This window comes from Psammomys obesus, unplaced genomic scaffold, assembly GCF_907164565.1.
Source record: "Psammomys obesus unplaced genomic scaffold, mPsaObe1.curated_primary_1811, whole genome shotgun sequence".
Taxonomy (NCBI): Eukaryota; Metazoa; Chordata; class Mammalia; order Rodentia; family Muridae; genus Psammomys; species Psammomys obesus.
Genome location: NW_026596039.1, coordinates 16,398,869 through 16,419,432, shown reverse-complemented (window position 1 = coordinate 16,419,432; position 20,564 = coordinate 16,398,869). Strand labels below are relative to the sequence as shown.

At 41.3% G+C, this 20,564-nt stretch overlaps 1 protein-coding gene across 2 annotated transcripts in view; it reads right to left on the bottom strand.

Annotated features, from left to right (window-relative positions):
- The window catches only part of Ireb2 (iron responsive element binding protein 2), a 45,832-nt gene extending 25,695 nt beyond the window's left edge, over positions 1 to 20,137 (bottom strand). Inside the window, exons 1-5 of one of the 2 annotated variants that reach the window (XM_055621849.1) lie at positions 19,976 to 20,137; positions 18,475 to 18,564; positions 4,769 to 4,934; positions 3,856 to 3,993; positions 2,077 to 2,295 (exon numbers count right to left, since the gene is read on the bottom strand). In XM_055621849.1, coding sequence (XP_055477824.1) covers positions 2,077 to 2,295; positions 3,856 to 3,993; positions 4,769 to 4,934; positions 18,475 to 18,564; positions 19,976 to 19,994 — 632 coding nt within the window. In that variant the 5' untranslated portion in view covers positions 19,995 to 20,137. Of the gene's footprint in view, positions 1 to 2,076; positions 2,296 to 3,855; positions 3,994 to 4,768; positions 4,935 to 18,474; positions 18,565 to 19,975 lie in introns of those variants that run through there. The other variant, XM_055621850.1, reaches the window with a different exon arrangement.
- Between the last annotated feature and the right edge of the window lie 427 nt (positions 20,138 to 20,564).

Here is a 20,564-nt window from a genome sequence, read left to right as displayed (position 1 = left end):
CCAGTAGCTAGTAACGTTTCCAGAGTTATCAATAAAACTTAATTTTTGTGTATCACCTGGGTTCTAGAAATTATAATTCTTTGTGACCTTTAAAAAAAAAAAAAACAACAAAGCTTATTTTAAAAATTTATGGCTAACTGAATTTTGCAGCCATAGCACACTGCAGAGGTTTTACTCAGTCCTTAGGAACCGGTACTCTAACTTCACTCCTATTATTTCCACAGAGCTTGGTACTACAAAATATCTTTTGTGTGTTAGACCGTAACATGACCTCAAATTAGACTGACTTCAGGGGCCAAATGTTAACTCTCAACTATCTAACTCCTCTAATTCTTCTTCAAATTTACAATTAACACTTTACTGATGCATTTACAAACAGACTCACTATTTTTACACAAGCAGAAACTATACAGTAATATTCTGAAATTCAGAATCAAAATGAAATTTAAATGCTATACTAGGCTGGGCACAGTGTGCACACCTGTGATCCCAGTACTCAGGAAGGCACAGGCAGGCAGATCTCTGTTAATTCGAGTCCAGCCTGGTTTACAAAGTGAGTCCAGAACAACCAAGGCTACACAGAGAAGCCCTGTCTCAAAAAAAGCAATGAAAAAAAATGTCATACCAGGTCACATCTTTAGAAATAAAAATACTGCAGTTAACACTTTATTCTGCATTTACAAAGATGACAATTAAAAAAATCAGTAATTTGGCAAGGTGGTTGCGGCATACACCTTTCATCCCAGGACTGGGAAGGCAGAGGAAGGCAGGTCTCTGTGAATTCGAGCCTCCTCTCCAGAAAGACTTCTCGGACAGCCAAGGTTACACACAGAAACTGTCTTAAAAACAAACAAACAAAAAAAACAAAATAACGCTGGGTGATAGTGGAGCACGCCTTTAACCCCAGCACTTGGGAGGCAGAGGCAGGCAGATCCCTACGAGTTTGAGGTCAGCCTGTTCTCCGGAACAATTTCCAGGACAGCCAGTTACTGAGAAACCCAAATCAGTAATTCATGAGGCTGGACAGCTCAGTACTTCAGACAACAGACTGCCCTTTGCAAAGGGGCCAGGCTCAGTTCCCGGCACCAACGTGGTTGTCTCACAACCATCTGCAATTACAGTTCTAAGGAAGCCGATATTTTCTGGCTTCTGAGGGTTCCTGCATGTGCATGGGGCATTTAAACTCAAGCAGGTAAATACATATTATATAAAAAAATAAAATAACATTTTCTTAAACAGTCATTCTGAATCAACGAGTATTGTCAGAATGTTACTTTGTATATATACTTCTTGTCTTGTGTATAAAAGGTGTTATTCTCTCAAGTCAACACACTCTTAAAAATTAGTGTTATTAACAGTAAGGAGTTATTACATAAAATTACTGAAACTGTACAGCAAAGGAATCAGCATAATTAATCCTTATGAGAGGTATGGTTATCACTGTAACTTAAAGCTTTATAGAAACACTAAGCCAAGGTTTTACAATACAGTACTTGAAAGATTCACAGACAAAATTACTGCATCATTTGGCATTTATTATGCATATGTGAATATTTTCTTAGCTACTTAAAACCTTAAATGTTTTAATACTTCTTAAACAAAAGGTAGATTTGTTCACTCTATGTTTTTATTTTATTTTTATGTGTTATGTATATATATTCAGGTATATATCCATGCAGGAGCCTGCAGAGGTCAGAAGTAGCTTATTCCCTGGAATTGGAAGCTACAATTGGTTGTGAGCTACCCTGGATGCTGGGAACTCTACAAGAGAAACAAGTGTTCTTAACCATTAAACCATTTCTTCAGCCCTGTTTGCTAAAATTTTTAAAAAGGGTAACTGACTAACAAAGAGGAAAACTTCGCAACTTTATGCAGGTAAGAACGGCAGCACACATTTTAGTGACAACACCTGGAAGACTGAGGCAGGAAGACTGAAGCTTTCCAGGACAGCCTGGCTCTAGAGAGCAGGCAAGTCAGAATGTAAGTTTGAAGGTAATGCAACAGTAATCAGACAGAAGAACGTGATTTTCTTAACTGAAAAATAGCCCAACACTAAAAATATTAACAATGTCATACTCAGGCACTGGTTGCAAATGAAAAGGACACAGGATGGGTGTATTCTCAATCTGTGAAGAAAACGTTCCTGAGTTTCGGCTTAGTTCTCCAGAATCACACGGTCCCCGGCAGGCTGTCTGGCCTCGGCATGAGAGCTTCTTGGGCTGCACTTTGAGTGGGGAGAGCTTGCCTGCTTTCTGTAGGTCACCACCTCCAGGATTTGGTGCATTCTGTATTGCACTATTATTTCAAAAAGGAAACAAAGTAATAATTTACAAGTGACAGAAACTTTTGCTTAAAAAAAGTCACATCATCAACACTATCTGGAAATGAATGATGTTCAAAGGATATATACATTTAACTTGATACTAAGAGTATTTCATATTACATAAAAAGAAAAAAATAAGGTAAGACAGTGGCACACACCTGTAATTCCAGTGCTTGGAAGGCAAGAGAACTGACAGGAATTCAAGGCTAACCTTGGCCATACAATAAGATAATATCTCAGCTCAAACACCCCAGATTTAAGTACATTTCATTTACGGTGATAAAAACCTAACAGTAAATAGCTCATAATCACACACCTCTCTCCCTACTATGCAGAGCAGCTTGGCCTTGAACTCAGAGATCCACCCTGCCCCTGCCTCCAGAGTGCCATGATTAAAGCCACACCTGGCATAATCATTTTTTATATGCTCGACACCAATGTGAAAAACTTTGAGCATGTACAATATACTTTTTTCATATAAAAACTTAAAAGAAATTAGTTTTAATACACAGTACTGGGGCTGGAGAGATGGCTCAGTGGTTAAGAGCACTCTGCTCTTTCAGAGGTCCTGAGTTCAATTCTCAGTAGCCACATGGTGGCTCACAACCATCTATATTGGAATCTGATACCCTCTTCTGGCGTACAGGTGTACATGCAGATAGAGCACTCATATACATAAAATAAATAAATCTTAAAAAAAAAAAACAAAAAAACGCACAGTACTGACTCTCATGATGAGTTAGGATAAATTTCAGTATTATTCCACTACTCCAAGGAATATAAAAAGAAGACTGATGGCAGAAACCAGAAAGCTTCTCTAGTTTCCCTTTGGTCAAGTGGAAGGAAAATAAAGCTCTAATGGACTCAGCATTTTCTTTTATTTATTTTTTTGATTTGTTTTGTTTTGTCTTTGAAGATAGGGTTTCTCTGTGTTGCCATGGCTGTCCTGGATTTGCTTTATAGACCAGGGTGGCCTCAAACTCACAGAGATCTACCTGCCTCTGCCTACCAGAGTACTGGGAGAACTCAGCATTTTCAATATCCAGTTAAAGACAAATCTTCAGATTCACTCTAAAAGTTAAGTAAACAAAAAATTAAAATGAAACTGTAGCTGGCTATGATGGTGCATGCCTGTAATCCCAGCACTTGGAAGTGGCAGGAGTTTGACAACAGCCTGGTTTATAAATAAGGTTCAAGGCCAATCAGAACTTAACAGCAAAATCCTGACTCAAAAACTTAAAAAAAAAAAAAAAAAAAAAAAGAGAGAGAAAACTCAGATATTCATCTCCAAAAGCAAATTATAAGCCTACTTCTATCAAACATGGTAGCAGAAATACAAATATGAAGATAGCTTTAGACTTAGAGTAAGTGCAGAAAATTACACTAATCCATGAATCCCTCCAGTTTTCTTTAACGTACTAATCAATTCTGAGCAAACAGGCTTTACTCTGGCCACAGCTGCTCTCCCCACCTCCATACCACCCGCTTCAGTTAACTCGTACTACTGTCTTCACACGTCTGAATTGCAGTACCATTTACTGAAGTCAATCGGTAAAGAATGGTCAACTGTGAGATCTGCTGGACAGGCAGGGTGGACTTTCTTAGGATCACCTCCGAGAGTTTTCACTGCCTCCCTCATAGCAGCAAAATCCACCATTGCTGGTATTCCACTAAAAATAAATAAATAAATAAAAAACAGTCAAATTACAGGTCGAATTGCTTAATTAGTTACTTGTCTCCTTTAAAAAAAAAAAAAACACCCATCTTTTTATTTTTGATAATGTCCTTATGATATAAAGTTAGATGTACCCCCTGGTTTAATGAGAATTAACACTTAATATTATCTAAGAACTTCAGTGCTCAGGAGCAAAACTGCCAAAAACAGCATTGGATATATAAGTGAACACCAGAATTGGTTGTGCAATTCTCTCCTCTATACCCTTCCCCCACCACCCCTCCATTATTCCCCCTCAAAGCCTTTACAATTTTACATTCAACCATCTGAATATATGTGTATATAAAACAAACATGTACCAAATGTCAATATTTTTTATACCAAGGATACAAGGCAATAGGACACATTAATGATTATAGAACAGTAACATGTGCATTAAGCGGCAACACATTGGAGATACCACACATCAGTGGTACATAAACTAGGCTTATAGGAGTGGATGAGGGGAATTTTCTCCTCCAACTTTTAGTTTAAGATTCATACTTCCAATAATTAATCTATAAGCAGCCAGAACAGGAAGGGTCAGTCTTTCAGGGTCATGTAAAGAATCTGAATTTTACTCTGTGATAGAAGGCATTACATCCATGGCTTAAGATTTCTAACCAATTCATCCTATACCAGAGATTCCATAAGCAGGAGTGAGATTATCAAGTTAGAGACTAGTGCACTTGCAATACAAGTAATTAATGTAAAATGATGCGGTCACTCACGTAAAATCTTGAAGAACAACACGGGCAGGGAAAAAGGGCACTTCAACATTGCTCTGTTTGGTTTTCCAATCCAAAATGTTCATAACATCTTCCTTTTTCATTAAAAAGCCATCACAATTTCGTACAGCAGCTTCCAATAGGACCCGTATTGAATAAGGCAGAATATCTGATTCAAGATAAAATATTACTATACAAGAGAACAACCATATCTACACACTGCAGAAATTACAACAGCAAAATCCCCAGTATAAATACATATTGAAAAGCATGGAATGTCAACCAAATACAACAATGGAGACAACTCTATTGTCCCAGTTAGTCTGAATTGTGAACCTGACACCGCCTGGAGTGTGTCAGGAATTGAGGAATTGCCTCGTTCTGATTAGCCTGTGGGAATACATGTTGAGGACTGTCTAGGTTATCAATAGCCCAGGCCACTGCAGGCAGCACCATCTCCAGGCAGATAGTCTTGGGTTTGAGAAGAAAATGAGCCAGAGATCATCAGAAAGAAAGCAGCTTTCCTCCTTGGCTTTTGCGTCAAGCTGCTGCTTAAGTTTCGCCCTCAAATATGGGCTGTGACCCGGAAGAGGAAGACGGAATAAACCCTTCCTCCTCTCTGTAACTTTCGGGCATGGCATTGGCCACAGCAACAGAATGAAATTGGAGCGCCTATTAAAGCTTCAACTGCAGGCACCAGCACCAAGAGTGAGCCGGGAGGGAGGCTGCAATCTGAAAGCCTGACTCCAGTGGCACACTGCCACCAGCAACGCTGCCCCACCTCTCGAAACAGTGCAAAACTGGGAACCAAGTGTGCAAATACCTGAGCCTACGGGAGACACTTCTCACTCCAACCACCACCACCATGCATATGAAATAACTACATAGATGCATTTTTTAAAAACTGCACTGTCTGTAATCCATAAGAGCCAACAGGTAGGAGCCAAATCAACATAACTTGGAACAGTATGAGTGCATACAGATGTCTGGTCATAGATAAGCAGACCAGCACCTAAAACGCATTAGCAACTAGGACCACTCCGGCTTTCTTTGTGGGCACAGTAGAAGCTGGACAACTATGCAGCAATGTGTCAAAATTCCAAGTCAAAATTATTTTCAGCCCTGAAATTTATACACAAGTGAACTATCAACTCCATCTGTTTTATTCCTTTATTCCAAGTATCTTCCTTTCTTAAGAAGCACGTGGAAGTCATGTTCTATACAAACAAGAAAAAAAAAAAAAAAAAGAAAGAAAGAAAACAAAACCATGGGATCAAGAAGTAGTCTCCAACACAAGTGGAAGGGTAGAGAGATTTGGGACAGTGGCTGAGAGACACAGCGTAACCAGTCTCACTCAACTGGGGCAGAGGTCTACATGGGTACTACTAAGAACAGGGGTCTGGGGAAAAATGACAAATGACTTGATTATCCCATCAGGAGTACAGACTTTTTGTAGACCGGGGATACTAATTATGGGTAAGGACACAGAAAGTTAGGAAACTGAAAAAGGGAATCATTCATTAATTCCAGGCAAAATACCTCCCAGACACCTTTGTTCTTTCATTCTATCTAAAACAGCAGTCCTGATATTATATTATCTCAAAGCTGAAACACTGCCTCCTTGAAGGAAAATGGGACTGAAAAGAACTAGGAAGCTGATGAGACTTTCACCAAGTTTGGTCTACTGGGTGAGGCGTGCAACCAAAGCAAAGCAGCCTAAGCCTGAGGCATACTTGGGAAAATCTCAAGATGACTAGCTTTCTCTCCATGTTATAGAGTATGCCTCTTTGATAAATGTGCTCTGAAAAAGTACAGGGATGCCCTGAAATGGCTGATCAACTACAGAATACCATGAGCGCATGAAAATAGCTCATACTGAGATGAGATCTTAGGCAGGTTGCTGCAAGAGTCATCGGGCCTATGCATCTCAAGTTCAACGCCATGAAAGAACTTGACCACTTGTAAGAGAAACTTTAATAAAAAAAAAAAAAAAAAAAAAAAAAGACATATAGATACTATTCTCCACATTAGCCAGATCTGACAGAAAAATTGGAAAAAAAAATGAAGGATGAGATGGATTGTTACCATGCCATTTCTTACAGCTGGCAAGTAGCACAAGAGAAGTAGAATACAATTAAGATCTGTGCTAAAAAGAACCGTTTCTGGGATCCACAGCCTTCAAACCCATGGGAAGAATCAATGAGCCAGAGCAGAGGAAGAGAATGAGACAAATTAATAAGACCCCCTGCCACCCTGGGTCTGACCTTTACTGTAAAGAAAGAAAAACCCATGATTCAATGTGCAGATAGTAGCCTTACTAGTGGCCCAGTAAAAGAAACTATGATAAAACAGGGAATACTTCGCCTCTGAACTGCCTTGAATTAGAAAGACTTTTTAGGAGCTGGAGAGATGGTTCAGTGGTTAAGAGAGATGCAAATAAAAGAATTCCTCACAGCCTGGCTTGTGATGTTGTGGGACACGGATGTGGATGGCGATGTGAGTAAAGCAGCAAAGAAGCTGAGTGATAAAAGTACTCCTCCGTTCCTGAAATAAAAGCTGCATAAGCTGAGGCACAAGCACGGTGGTCTGAACAGGCCCCACAGACCCATGTGTTTGAGTTCTTGACCTATAGGGAGTGGCATTATTAGCAGGTGTGGCCCTGAACAAAGTGTGTCGCTGTAGGGGTTGGCTTTGAGGTCCCCTATGTTCAAGCTGAACGCAGTGTGGCACACAGTCTCCTTCTGCCTGAGAATCAAGACGTACAACTCTCAGTTTCTTCTTCAGCACATGTCTGCCTGCACACTGCCATGCTTCCCACCACGATGATAATGGACTAAACCTCTGAAACGGTAGGCCAGTCCCAATTAAATGTCCTTTCTAAGAGTTGCCTTAGTCATGGTGTCTCTCCACAGCAATAAAACACAAACTAGACAGTAAGGAAAATCAGTCCCTGTTGGATTTACTAATATAACCCATGAAGGACACTGTGCAGCCCCATGCAAACAGTCCCTGAAGACAGCCATTACTGAGGGAACTCGACTAGTGAGCAGCAGCATGTGATGCTCAGCTCACTGAGTATGATAAAATTTTGCACACTGACAGTCAAGAAAAGAAGTTTTAGTGGCTTTGCTGAGCCCCATGGCAAGATGTGGTCTTTAGGAAACAGAAGAGGCTCTAGGGGAATCTGAATAACTTAGAACATGCAAATCAGGTTTATAAAGTGCTAAAGCAATCAAAAGGGGATGAAAGAAGGATAAAGCAGATTAAATGGCCTCTCTAGGTATCTTAAAAGTGAATGTACTCGGCTTTGTACAGGGCTTGGCACAGGGGATAACTAACAAGAAGCCAAACAGTGTGTATGAGCCTCTGTAACACTTTAAAACCAGAGCAACAATTTTTCAAGAGGCTGCGGTATACTTGAAAAGTTCGTCTTAGGAGGGGGCAGTTATTCTTCCCTACCCCAAGCACATATAAATTGTGTTTGGTTGTACAGTATATTGGAGAGTGGAGACTGCTTGAGGGTCCAACTCTAACAGAAAGCTCAGCAGATAAGACTAAGCTCCACTCTTCCTTTCCCTGGGCAGGACAAACAAGTGAAGCAACATCATCTAGCTCATCAAGTGTGGGGATATACAGTAGCCCAATGGTGACATCCTAAGATGAGGCAGGATGGCTCATCGCTGGATCACAGAAAGCCAACCAAGGTAACTCTCAGCCATGATGCTGTACCCAAGATCGCTGTTTGGAAGAAACAATAGATAGAAATGTGTTAAATAAATTGTTAATGTGTTTAGTGTCTCTTCAGCTGCTAAACCTCAAGTCAAATGGTTACTTTCTTGGAAAGATACAGGTACTCCTTCAGAGAACCTGTCCATGGTAATTTACATACATACACACACACAAACACGTATATCACACACACATCATTATATAATGCTAAGCGTCTTACAGTTTTGGAAAAACATCAGAAAAAAAAACAGTAAAATCAGCAGTTACAGAGTTTGAAGAAACACTATGTGGATAGAAATATGCATGCCCAGAAGCCATTATTATTTAAAACTATGCCAAGAGAAGGTTACCTCTTTATGAGCTGCTAGTCAGACAGGCCCACGCCATAAAAGCTATTACCACTGCTGTTGGTTACACGCCAGAAGTAGATGAGAAGTCCTTGTTGTGCCTTCACTGCAGGACGTGAAGAAATAAAACTGAAGCAAACACTCCTTCCTTGAGCACTGTACAACCAACATGCCACTAGTAAATGGTGGCACCGAGTCACCGATGTGATTTAAAGCCCACTCCATAAGGGCCTGTGTTTGGTCTGTAAGCCAGGACAAAGACCTGTGGCTGCAGAGGCCATATGCCCTAGTGGGGAAGCTGCTGCTACTGCTTTTATGTTACACACCTGTCAAACTGCCTTCTAGACAAATTACTCCTGTGTTTACTACTACTGTCAGTTGTAGAGGGCATGCACATTCTCACCTACACCTCTCCTTGTGTAAACCCTGCCTAAAAATTACTCCTGTTTGACCAATAAAAAGCCGACCTAGGCAGAACAAAGGTGAGGCAGGCAGAGCTAAGGTCCAAGGGCTAGGAGGACAGAGAGAATCTTGAGAAGGAGACAGACAGGAGGAGGAGGAAGCCACCAAGGGTGAGGGATTAAGGGTTCTGAGAGCAGCGAGGATGGAGAGACCCAGATGAAGAATAAGCACGTATTTATGGAATTATGGATAGGAGTTAGGCCAGCTAGAAATGATTAAGGTGGATGGCATGGGATGAGGGCTGGGATATATGAGAGAGTGTAGGTGGAATTATCTGCCCAGCCCAAGGTGAAAAAAGGCAATCATAAAATCTAAATGGTGTGTTTCTATTTGATTGTGATAGCAGGCTAGATAATACCAACCTAATAATTACACAGCTAGTAATAAACATATTAGCCTGACACCGTTAATTTTCCACAACTCATCCCTTCTATATTATATATCCTTTTTTTTTTTCCCTCTAAGACAGGGCTTCTCTATGTAATAGCCCTGGCTGTCCTGGAACTCACTGTGTAGACTAGGCTCCTTGACTCAGAGATCTGCCTGCCTCTGCCTCCTGAGTGCTGGGATTAAAGTGGGCCACCACTGCCCAAATTACATTAACTTTAATAATTTTCTTTTACTAAATGGCACTTTAGCTCACCAACTGGCGGATATTTAGGTCGTATGGTTTCTAGCTCTATGAAAATACTTCCCAATATTATACACTATAGATAGATAAGAATACTACGTTTATGGCTTGGCAGTTAAGAGTACTGGCTCCAGAGGAACTGAGTTCAATTCCTAGCACCCACAGACTATGGCTCACAACCATCTGTGACTCCAACTCCAAGGGATCCAACCCCCTCCTCTGGCCTTCACAAGCACCATACACACACATGGTACACATCCATGGGTGCACATCCATGCATGCTTGTATGCATGCAAAAAAATACATAAAATGATAAAAACATAAATATACACAAAATAAATCTTAAAAAAAAAAGGAATATTATGGGTTGGAGAGAGGGCTCAGAGGTTAAGAGCACTGGCTGCTCTTCCAGAGGTCCTGAGTTCAATTATGAGCAACCACATAGTGGCTCACAACCATCTATAGTGAAACCTGGTGCCCTCTTCTGGCATGCAAGTGTACACACAAACACAACCGTGTATACAAAATAAATAAAACTTAAAAAGAGAGTACTGCATATATACAATAGCTAGGTCATACAATAAATTTATCGTAACTACTTGTTCACTGGTGCTGAGGGTTGAAACCTGGGGCTTGTATGTACTAAGCAAACATGCTATCACTGAGCTACATTCCCAAACCCCTAACTTTTTAAGAAACAGTCCTACTATCTTCCAAATAGCCTCTCAGCAAGTCAACAAGGTTAACAGTTTCCTCCTTGAAGCCTTTTTTACAGACTTACTCAGCTCTCTGCAATTTTCTCCCTAGCAAGTTGTTTAAAGACAATTTCTATGCCTTCTAAATGACTTGCCAAGAGGCACTAATTCCCTTTGTTTCAAGCTATGCTCATGAAGATGTCTATACAGTGACTGGCTTTGAAAGACCCCACAGAGCAGCATTTCTCATCCTGTGAGTTGTGATCTCTCTCCAAAAATATTTACAATTCCTAACAGTAGCAAAAGTATAGTTATAGGGATCTGATGAGATGACTCAGTTGTAGAATATATATGAAAGATCTTTGTCTTAGTCACTGTTCTACTGTTGTAAAGAGACACCACACATAAGGCAACTCACATAAAAGGAAACATTTAGTTGTAGGCTTGCTTACAGTTTCAGAGGTTTTGTCCATTATCATCATGGCAGGGAGTATAGCAGCATGCAGGCAGTCATATTGCTGGAAAAGTAGCCAAGAGTTATACATCCTGTATAACAGAGGGACTGGGCCTGGCATGGGCTTTTGAAATCTTAAACCTCATCCTCAGTGACCTATTTCCTTCAACAAGGTCACAACTTCTAGGCCTCCTAATCCTTTCAAATAGTACCACTCCCTTGTGACTAAGCATTCAAATATATGAGCCTCTGGGGTCCATTCTTATTCAGACCACCACAATCTGCAAAACTCACTTCAACCATACATCTCAAACATAAGTAACTGTAATGACCAGTGTAGCACTAGGTGTGTAGTTCTGAAGCTTGGAAGACCAAATGTAGAAAATATTTTAGGATTCTTGGTGGAGCGGAATGGGTTAGATCCCCACACCAGGGAGTGTGGTGTAGGTGGAGAGACAGAACCTGCAGGGAAAGCACTGATGTGTTAGAAGTCAGTCTAGGTAACAACTGCTGCATTGAAAGGTTGGCCATGGTGTCACCTCACAGCAACACAACAGTCACTAGGTAACAACTGCAAATTGAAAGGTTGGTCCCAGTGTTTCCTCACAGCAATACAACAGTGACTAAGACAAAGATCTTCCAACTGTATTCTACAACTTATTAAAACAGCAACAAAAACAGCTGTCAACCTCACCAAGGTCTTCTCACAGTGGGAACTGCTACTCAAGGGCCTCAACATTGTGTCAGTCTGTGGATTAAGGAGGCCCAAGTCTCTTGTTCCCATGCTAGAGCCTAGACTCTACCTGGAAGGTACCTGGAGTTGTAACATGTTAAGTACTATTTTTTTTTCTTCAAATCCCTATATGGCCCATGAGCTCTGAAAGGACTCTTGCCCCCCCCACCATCACCTGCTCTCCTAAGGCACACTCACATCACTGACTGCTTGGTCATGTTCTTCACAGGTTAGACTATAGTCTAGCACAGTGGTTCTCAACCATCCCAATACTGCGACCCTTTAATACACTCATGTTGTGGTGACCCTCAACCATAAAATTATTTTCGTTGCTACTTCATAACTGTGATTTTGCTACTGTTATGAACCATAATGTAAATATCTGTGTCCTCTGATGGTCTCAGGCAATCCCTGTGAAAAGGTCATTGGACCCCAAAAAGGGGTCACCACCCACAGGTTATGAACCATTGGTCTAGCACCTCCAGACCTGAAACAGTATCTCATACAAGCAAACTTCTTAGCAACTGAATATATAGAACTCTATCTTCTTTAAAGAGTTCTAAGTCTCTTCCAAGTTAGGCATTTCTCTTAACCTTAGGTCTCCATATAGTTTTCTGGTTTCTTTAATTAAAGTTATTTAAAATTAATTAAAATTAACTCTCCTCTGGTTGTGCTTTTTACCTCTTGACTAAACCCAGACTGTTATTACATACTAATTCCCTTTCTCACTATTTTCCATAGAAAACTGTGCTCTCCTTAGCATATATGAAATATGAGTACTCAATAACTATAAGCTGGATGAATGACACTAGAACTTAAGAGAGAGATAGGCTTTGCTTCTCGGGGGATTTCTACAAGTCTATGAATCTAGAAAGTTAATCCTTTACAGATATTGGTAATTTAAACTGAGAAAGTATGCTAATCTGCCAGACTTCTGAAATAAACTCAGGAACCATAAATATCCTTGGGAATAATAATGTAGGTCCAGCTCTGAAAGTCTGCTATCATATACGAGTGGAAGCTGATGAAAGACAAACCTAGGCTCCTCACAACAAGGCTAAATGACTGCTACAAGACTAAGCAATACAAGGCTGAGGATGTGGCTCAGCTGTAGTTGACAGATTGTTTGCCTACCATACATAAATCTTGGGCTTGATTTCTCAAACCACATAAAAAGCATGCCTATAATGCTAGCACTCAGGAAGTGGAGGCAGGAAGTTGAGAAGTTCAAAGTTATCTTCAGCTAAATAAAGAGTTCAAGAGCAGGGTGGTGGTGGTGCACACCTTTAATCCCAGCAGAGGCAGGATGATCTCTGAGTTCCAGGCCAGCCTGGTCTACAGAACTAGTACAGCCAGGGATACACAAGAGATAAACAAACAAATAAAACAAAACAAGAGTTCAATGCCAGGGCTGAGTAAAAACTATCCTAGGAAGGAACAAAAGCAACGACAACAAAAACCCCTAACCTAAGGACTGAAGTTTCTTATTTGGGATTTGGAGCTATTTACAAAGTAAGAAGACACAGAATAGACGCTTGTCTTCAATCAAGTGATTTGAGTAGAAGGGAAAGAAACATGAAGTCCCTGGAAGAGAAAACAAAGCACACCATCAGTACTGGCCCACTGCCTATTTTCTTGAGCCACAACCAGAATTGGAGGTTGTATACCATCACAATATATTCTACTCTGGCTAAGCTAGTGTCACTTTTTATAATCAAGGAGTCTAATCAGGAACAGAAAGCGAAAGGCAAAAGATGAAGTCTTAATGTACCAGGTTAAATGTAGAATTTACCTGGTATCTACAACTCACATTAGGTCATCTTTAGAAGGAAACAATGTCTAAACTATGTATATGCATTGCATGTAAGTAAACTCCTTCACTGCTTACCCAACCCACCATTTCCAGAGTCCAAGGAAGAAAAAAGATTTCAGAATACATACTTAACCATTTCCAGAAGGATAACTGGATCAGCAAAGTAAAACTACAAATCCAGTTAAAGCAATAGGTGAAAAAGTCACCCACAGAGAGATAAACAAAGAACAGTTGAGTGGTCATTCTGGGAATTATTCAAAGTTAATAGTGAGTTATACACTCAGGTAGACAGTAAAAACCGAAGGGAAACAAGACCAGGCAGCCTTCAAATGGCAAACAGCCTCTGGCTCTGACTGTTTTGATAAGACTGTACTTTTCCTCTGCTATCTTTGTGTGTCTGGAAACGATCATATTTTCTATTGAAGTTTTTGTTCTTTATAGCCCATGGTAAAGACTGGGACAGCATATATCAATAGTATAAAAATAAAAGTGTGTGATGGAGGTAGAACACCATACTTTCAATAAAATAATACTACGTATCAATAGCTTGGTGTCTGTGTGTTAGAAGCCAGGGATGTATACCAATGGTATCACATTTGCTTCATATGTATGAAGGCCTTGAGTTCCAACTGCTGGGGGTTGGGAGAAATACAGTAGAGAAAGCTGGTAACAACTTTACTGTGTAGCTATTACATGCTGGGGCAAAGTTACAGCTAGCCTTTCTACTGGAACTCATGCTCCCTGACTCAGAAACCAAGCAGACTCAGATTATCAGGAATACTTGTATTGAATGACATGGAAAGATGTACATAATATATTAAGTGAAAAAAAAAAAAAAAAGGTCAGAACAGAATACACACTGTAAGAATATTCATGCTTTAAACATACACATAAAAATGTGACTTTTTGCCAGGCATGGTGGCACAGGCCTTTAATCCCAACACTTGGGAGGCAGAAGCAGGAGGATCTCAGTGAGTTCAAGGGTAACTTAGTTACAGAGTTCTAGGACAGCCAGTACTGTTACATAGGGAAAACCTGGGGTGAACTGGGGGAAGGGATTGGGGAGTGACTTTCTATTTATCTGTAAAGAAGACCTTATCTTGTTTGCAATTTTTCCCCCTCCTTGAGTGCTGGGATGAAAGGTGAGGGTCATCATGCCTGGCTTTTGTTTCCAAGTCTTATAAAACACACCCCCACACACCCAAGGCTTCCCCTAAAACGTAAGTATAGATTCCTCACAGAGACTGCAATGTAGAAGGAGCTTGTTTTCTTTCTCTTTTTTTCCTCCCTAGTGCTAGGGATCCATTCCGGGGCTGTGAGCATGCTCTACCACTGAGCTAATTCTCTGCCCCTGGTATTTGGAGACAGAATCTGAGTAAGTAGTTCAGGTTGGCCTTAAACCCATGAGCTCTTGACACTAAGCAACAGACATATACCACCATGCCAGGTGAACAAGACAAGGTATAAACACAGTGCTGGCTGTATTTCTAATTACTATAGCTAAGAAAGTAAGCAGTCAGGAAGAAAAAAGAAAACATAATGAGATGATCTAAAACAAAGGGTCTCAGGCTCCATACTAACTAAAAAATGCATCTTTTACCCTAGCCAGTCTTTCCACTGTCTTCCCTATTAGTAACAACTGCATTCATGCTTTTATAATGCTGCTCACTTTAATTCTCTGAGCTTAACTGCCATCCACAAGCTCTTGGTTCAATGGCAATTCAACTGCTTCAGACTCTATTACAAGCAACAGAGTCTGTTCTCTGCCTTGGGATATGTATATTTTTAAATTCAGAAGACTGTCACCAAGATTTCTTATGTTTCTAAAAAGTCAGCATACTAAAAGGTACCAAAGAGGCAACTCAGAACTTTAAAAGAGCAATTTTCCAGAAGGGAGATTGTGTCAGATCAAATTTAGTCAATGTCTCAGGTGTGTTCACTTCCCAACCCTGAATATAGATTTGAGGAACAACAGATAAGATGGCTGGAGAGAGGTTCACCTCTGTGATTGAGGCTACTATGGTCTACACAGTACGTTACAGGACAGCAATGGCTATGTACAGAGACCCTGTCTCAAAAATTAAATACATTTTAAAATTATTTTTTTAAAAAGATAAAATGGCACCAAGGGGCAGCAGAGATAAATTGTGTTATGCCTTGCCTAAGGACTAAAAAAGGACATTAGGTTAACAAAGCAGATGGTATGGGCTGGCTTATCATCCATTCTCAACCAATTCTACCTGTTTTTCTTTACCAAGAAAGCTTAAACTGTTTTTGAAGCTATTTTATTTATTATAATAAATATAATGCTGGTAATTCAGAGAAAATATTACATATAGATGTCCATAACAGCTTATTGCCCATCAGTGATAAATAACTTTTATATTATTAATCACCTCCTTTCATGTTACAATTGCTCTTTGATTCTCTGATTCTGTGTTTATCTGTGTATTTATTCTGTGGCCATCTTCAAGTGGGCATATTTCCATAAGTTATCCAAAAAAATATATAGTTTTTTATACTTATGCTCAAGTATGTATGTGGTTTGTTCGAAGAGATGGGTTGTGTACTCTGTATTCAGATGCTAATTTTTGTTTGCCCCTCCCCTATCTGGTTACAGTCAGAGTCTATGAAGAATCTCCAGTATCAATATGGTATAAAAAAGGCCAAGGTAAGGTAAGTGGCTGAGAGGTAGCCATACTAGCATAACTGGATTAGAATACATGAACGTCTGCCCAGTTATAAAGCTTTATAGCTTGCTGAATAAATATAATAGGTCTCCGTGTCAATTATTTGGAAGCAAGGGTGGGAACTGAAAAGGCCCCTACTGTTACCATAATCAACAGTGGATGAAGATGTAACGTAGTTGGTAAAGTGCTTGCTTAGCATGCAAGAGGCCCTGGGTTTGACCCCTAGCACTACCTAAACAATATGTGGGCAACACACATCTCAGTACTTGAGAGATGGAGACAGGACAATCATAATTTTGATTCTGGGCTACATATGAGTTCTGGAATAGGCTGGGCTACATATGACTCTATCGCAACAAAACAAAACAAACAAATCAAACCCAGAATCCTTTGAGGCCAGTGTGGTGGCTTAAATGAGAATGGGCCCCATAGTTTCCCCATAGTGGAACTGTTTGGGAAGAACTGGCAGCTGTGGCCTTGTTGGGGGCGGTATGTCACTGGGGACAGGTTTCCAGGTTTCAAAAGCCTGGAGCCAGCCCCAGCGCTTAATTGTGGTTTTGTCTCAGGATGTTGAGCTTCTCAGCTGCTGCACCAACACTATGACTGCCTGTCTACTGCCATGTTCCCTGTCGTGGTGGTCATGGAGTCTAAACCTCTCAGCTTAAGCCCCAAATAAACTTTCTGTAAGTTGTCTTGGTCATGGTGTCTTATCACAGCAACAGAAAAGTAACTAGACAGAATCAAGTTATTTTGAAGAAATGAATTTATGAAAAACCTATTGTGCATGTGTGTATAATAAGTGTGTGAGAGATACATGTCTATCTGTGCATGTGTGCACAGCAGACATCAATGTTGGATGCCTTTCACTATTGCTTCCCATTTTATTTTCTGAGAGAGATAGGGTCTCTCACCTAGAGAGCTTGCCATTTTGGGTAGACTGACTGGGCAAGTGAGCCAAGGACCTTCCTGTCTCTGCCTCCATAGAGCTGGAGTTACAGATATACATTACTATGCTGAGCTTTGCAGGTGGGTGCTAAAGATCTGAACCCAAGTCCTCATTCTTATGTGGCAAGCACTTTACCCACCAAACATCACCCCATGGCCAAAGACTCCTCTCCATTTTTTGGTAAACAATTTTCTAAAACCAATACAAAATCATCATCAGTTAAGGGATAAAATAAGTGAAAGACATAAAGTACAAGAAAATAACCAATCTCTCCTATCAATACAAATCACTACAACAGAAGGCTACTGGTGTCACTGTAGGGAATGTTACTTTTCAAGAGCAATCTGATTCTAAGACAGGGATCTTCTAAGACACCAATATCTATATTGTCTCACAATGCACAGACACACTGTACATGACAGTCTAGAATATTTAAATTCATAAAACACCTACATTGCTCATAAAGGAGGAATAAAACAGGATTAAAGAAAAACTTTCTCCAGACTATATAAGGCTGGGCATGTCCTTTTTAATAAAGCTTTAACTGAAAAGTTTGCCAACAACCATCTTCTTTGGTCTTTGGTCTGGTTGGGAAAGTTACTCAACTGTCAACTAAGAGCTGAGACTGCTGGAGCATTCTTTCAATTCCAGTACTTAGGAGGCTGAGACAGGAATGACAGACAGTTCAGGCCAACCCAGGCCACTTATGAAACCCTGTCTTAAAACAAAAGAGGACTAAAAATTAAAGTTAAGACTCTATCCACCCAATGGCCAGGAGGTAACCACGTTCATTCTTCTGAGGACCCAGGGAAAGGTCTGCCCCTGGTGAGGAATGTGGGAATGTTTCTACACAGTGTCAAGACAGCCAAGTTCTACAGAAAAACAAAAACCAAACAAACAAAAAAAGAGGCACTGACCACTTGAAAAAGTTAATAAACACATTAAATCACTACAGAATATTCTTATGTTTTCTTTTTCTTTGGGGGATGGAGAGGAAGACCACATAATTACAAGTTGTAAAGAAGAAATCAAGGTATGGGTTTCCATTTTCCTCAACCAGAAGTCCCAAAGGAAGTTTTGTGAATCTGAAACACCGGTTTACCTGTTGCCACATGGTGGAAATAAACTTAAAATGTCTTCAGCTCAGCTTGACCAATGCATTATAATTACTAAAAACTAAAGCCCAAGGAAAATGTAAAGCTACATTACCATACTTGGTGCCTCCAAGTTTAGATACATTGAAGAACTTCTTTTGTGAATTGCCACTTAATGTTTCAATAAGGTACTCAAAGATGTATCCTGGGGGTGGGAGGGAGAAAGAGCAAACCTTTCATTAAATACAGTTACCAAGTTATGTTATTCAAGGAAAAAAATCACCCAAAAATTTGGTCAGCAGACCTTTGTGCAGTGATGGAAATGTTGTACACTTCAAGGCAGCACAAGTGGCTATTAAGCCCTGGAACTGTGGCTGCAGTGATGAAGGTGATGGAGTGTTCCACACTATAGACTCAAGGCTAGCCACCACCATAGTGGGACAGTAATTCTAAACTGTGACTCTTGTCAAGTAGAAAACCAGTAAGATAATTTACTACTCTGCCCACTGAGACAGAGTGTGCCGCTGTAGCCCAGACTGGACTTAAAAACTCACAGGGCTACTCAGGAGGGCCTCCGACTGGAGGTAATCATCCTCTGACTCCTGAATGCTGGGATTACAGACACGAGCCACCATGTTCACCTAGTGGCTTTTCAATCTTAAAAATATGTTAAATGTCTGGAAGGAGACAAGAATGATTTAAATGCGGTGCAAGCATTCAAAAAAAAAAAAAAAAAAAAAAAAAAAGCCCAAAAAATTGTCAAAGAAAAGGGAAAAGGCTTTAAAAAAACCATTTTTTAGGTTTTCAAAAGAAGACAATTAACAATCCAATGACAGTTAGAACACTAACAAGATTAAAAAAAAAAAAAGTAGCCATCAAAATATCTAGATAAATTGTTACAGCCTAACAGACATGCCCATATGGTTATGCACCAATTGAATATGGCCCCACTCTCAGTGTTGTGGGAAAGGGTGAGGCAACCCTGGAGTTGAAAAGATTTCATTGTGCAGACTCATTATGTGGACGGGCGGGACCCCTAAACACTAAGATCTTCCTCCAAAACAAGAAAAGATAAGCACGGTCCACTTGGAATGGAGAGTGTTTTTCTTTTGTGAAGGGAGGTGGATGGGGGAGGAGACTGCAATAAATAATCTGGGAACCGGCTAATGTTCAGCCTCGACAGCCCATCACTCCACTTCCAGAAGCAAATAAAGAGGGAGAGACTCCAGGCTATTGAGTGCAAAGAACAACGGGCGGCGTGAAACCCAAATAAGGGGACCCAGGTCTTCCCAAACCTCAATGCTCACAAAAGGGGGGCGGGGAGAGGAAGACGTGGGCTTGTCCCTGCCCTAGGAGTTACTCCCTGGGGCCTGCAGGCTGCCGACACCAAGCAGCGGGCCCCGGCCAGTGGCGGAATTAGGGCCCAGCTAGAGAGCGGGACGCGGGCGAGAAGGCCTGGCTTTGGCGGCCTCGGGCCCAGGGTTGGGGAGAACGGCCAAGCCCTGAGGGCCCGGGGCGACCCCCGGTGTGACCGTAAGAAAAGAAAAGCAAGGGCCACGGCGGACGACAGCGCACGCCTCCAGCCGCCAGCGCTAAGGCGGCGGCCAGGAACTGACCTGCACTTGGGGAGTCCATCGCCGGAGACCATATTATCCCTGCGGGGAGGGGGCCGGCAGGGGAAGGAGGGGGCGGCCAGGCCGGGAAGGCAGGGAGGAAGGCTGGCGGATTGGCAGGGGAAGGAGGAAGGAAGCAGTCTCGTGCAAACACCGCGAGAGCTACAGAGCCGGCCCCGGGTCCGTGCTCGCGGGATTTGCCGGCTAGCTCTCGCGAGATCTTTGGACCGGCGAAACAAAGAAAGAGAGGGGCGGAGCCAGCTGGTAGGCGGGTCTCTGCGCAGTCAGCTGCTCACTGGAGCTGGGGCGGAGCCTTGGGAGGTGGCAGGGTTGACGGTAGGACGCCCGAAGTTCCGTTACTTCGTTCTAGCCCAGAAGTGTTTAATGAGGTTTGAGGTCCAGAGATGTCTGCAGGGTGTCTTTAGGATGAAAGCGTCAGGATTGGAACTCATTATCCCCGCCTGGTAAAGCCTGTTTTAAGCCGTGATGGATGGCGCCGCCTTCTCCAGAGATGGGCGGGCTGATGGGACACATAGGCAATCAACTAACTGAATGAATTAAAAATTCCATACTCTCCTATAACTTCAACCTT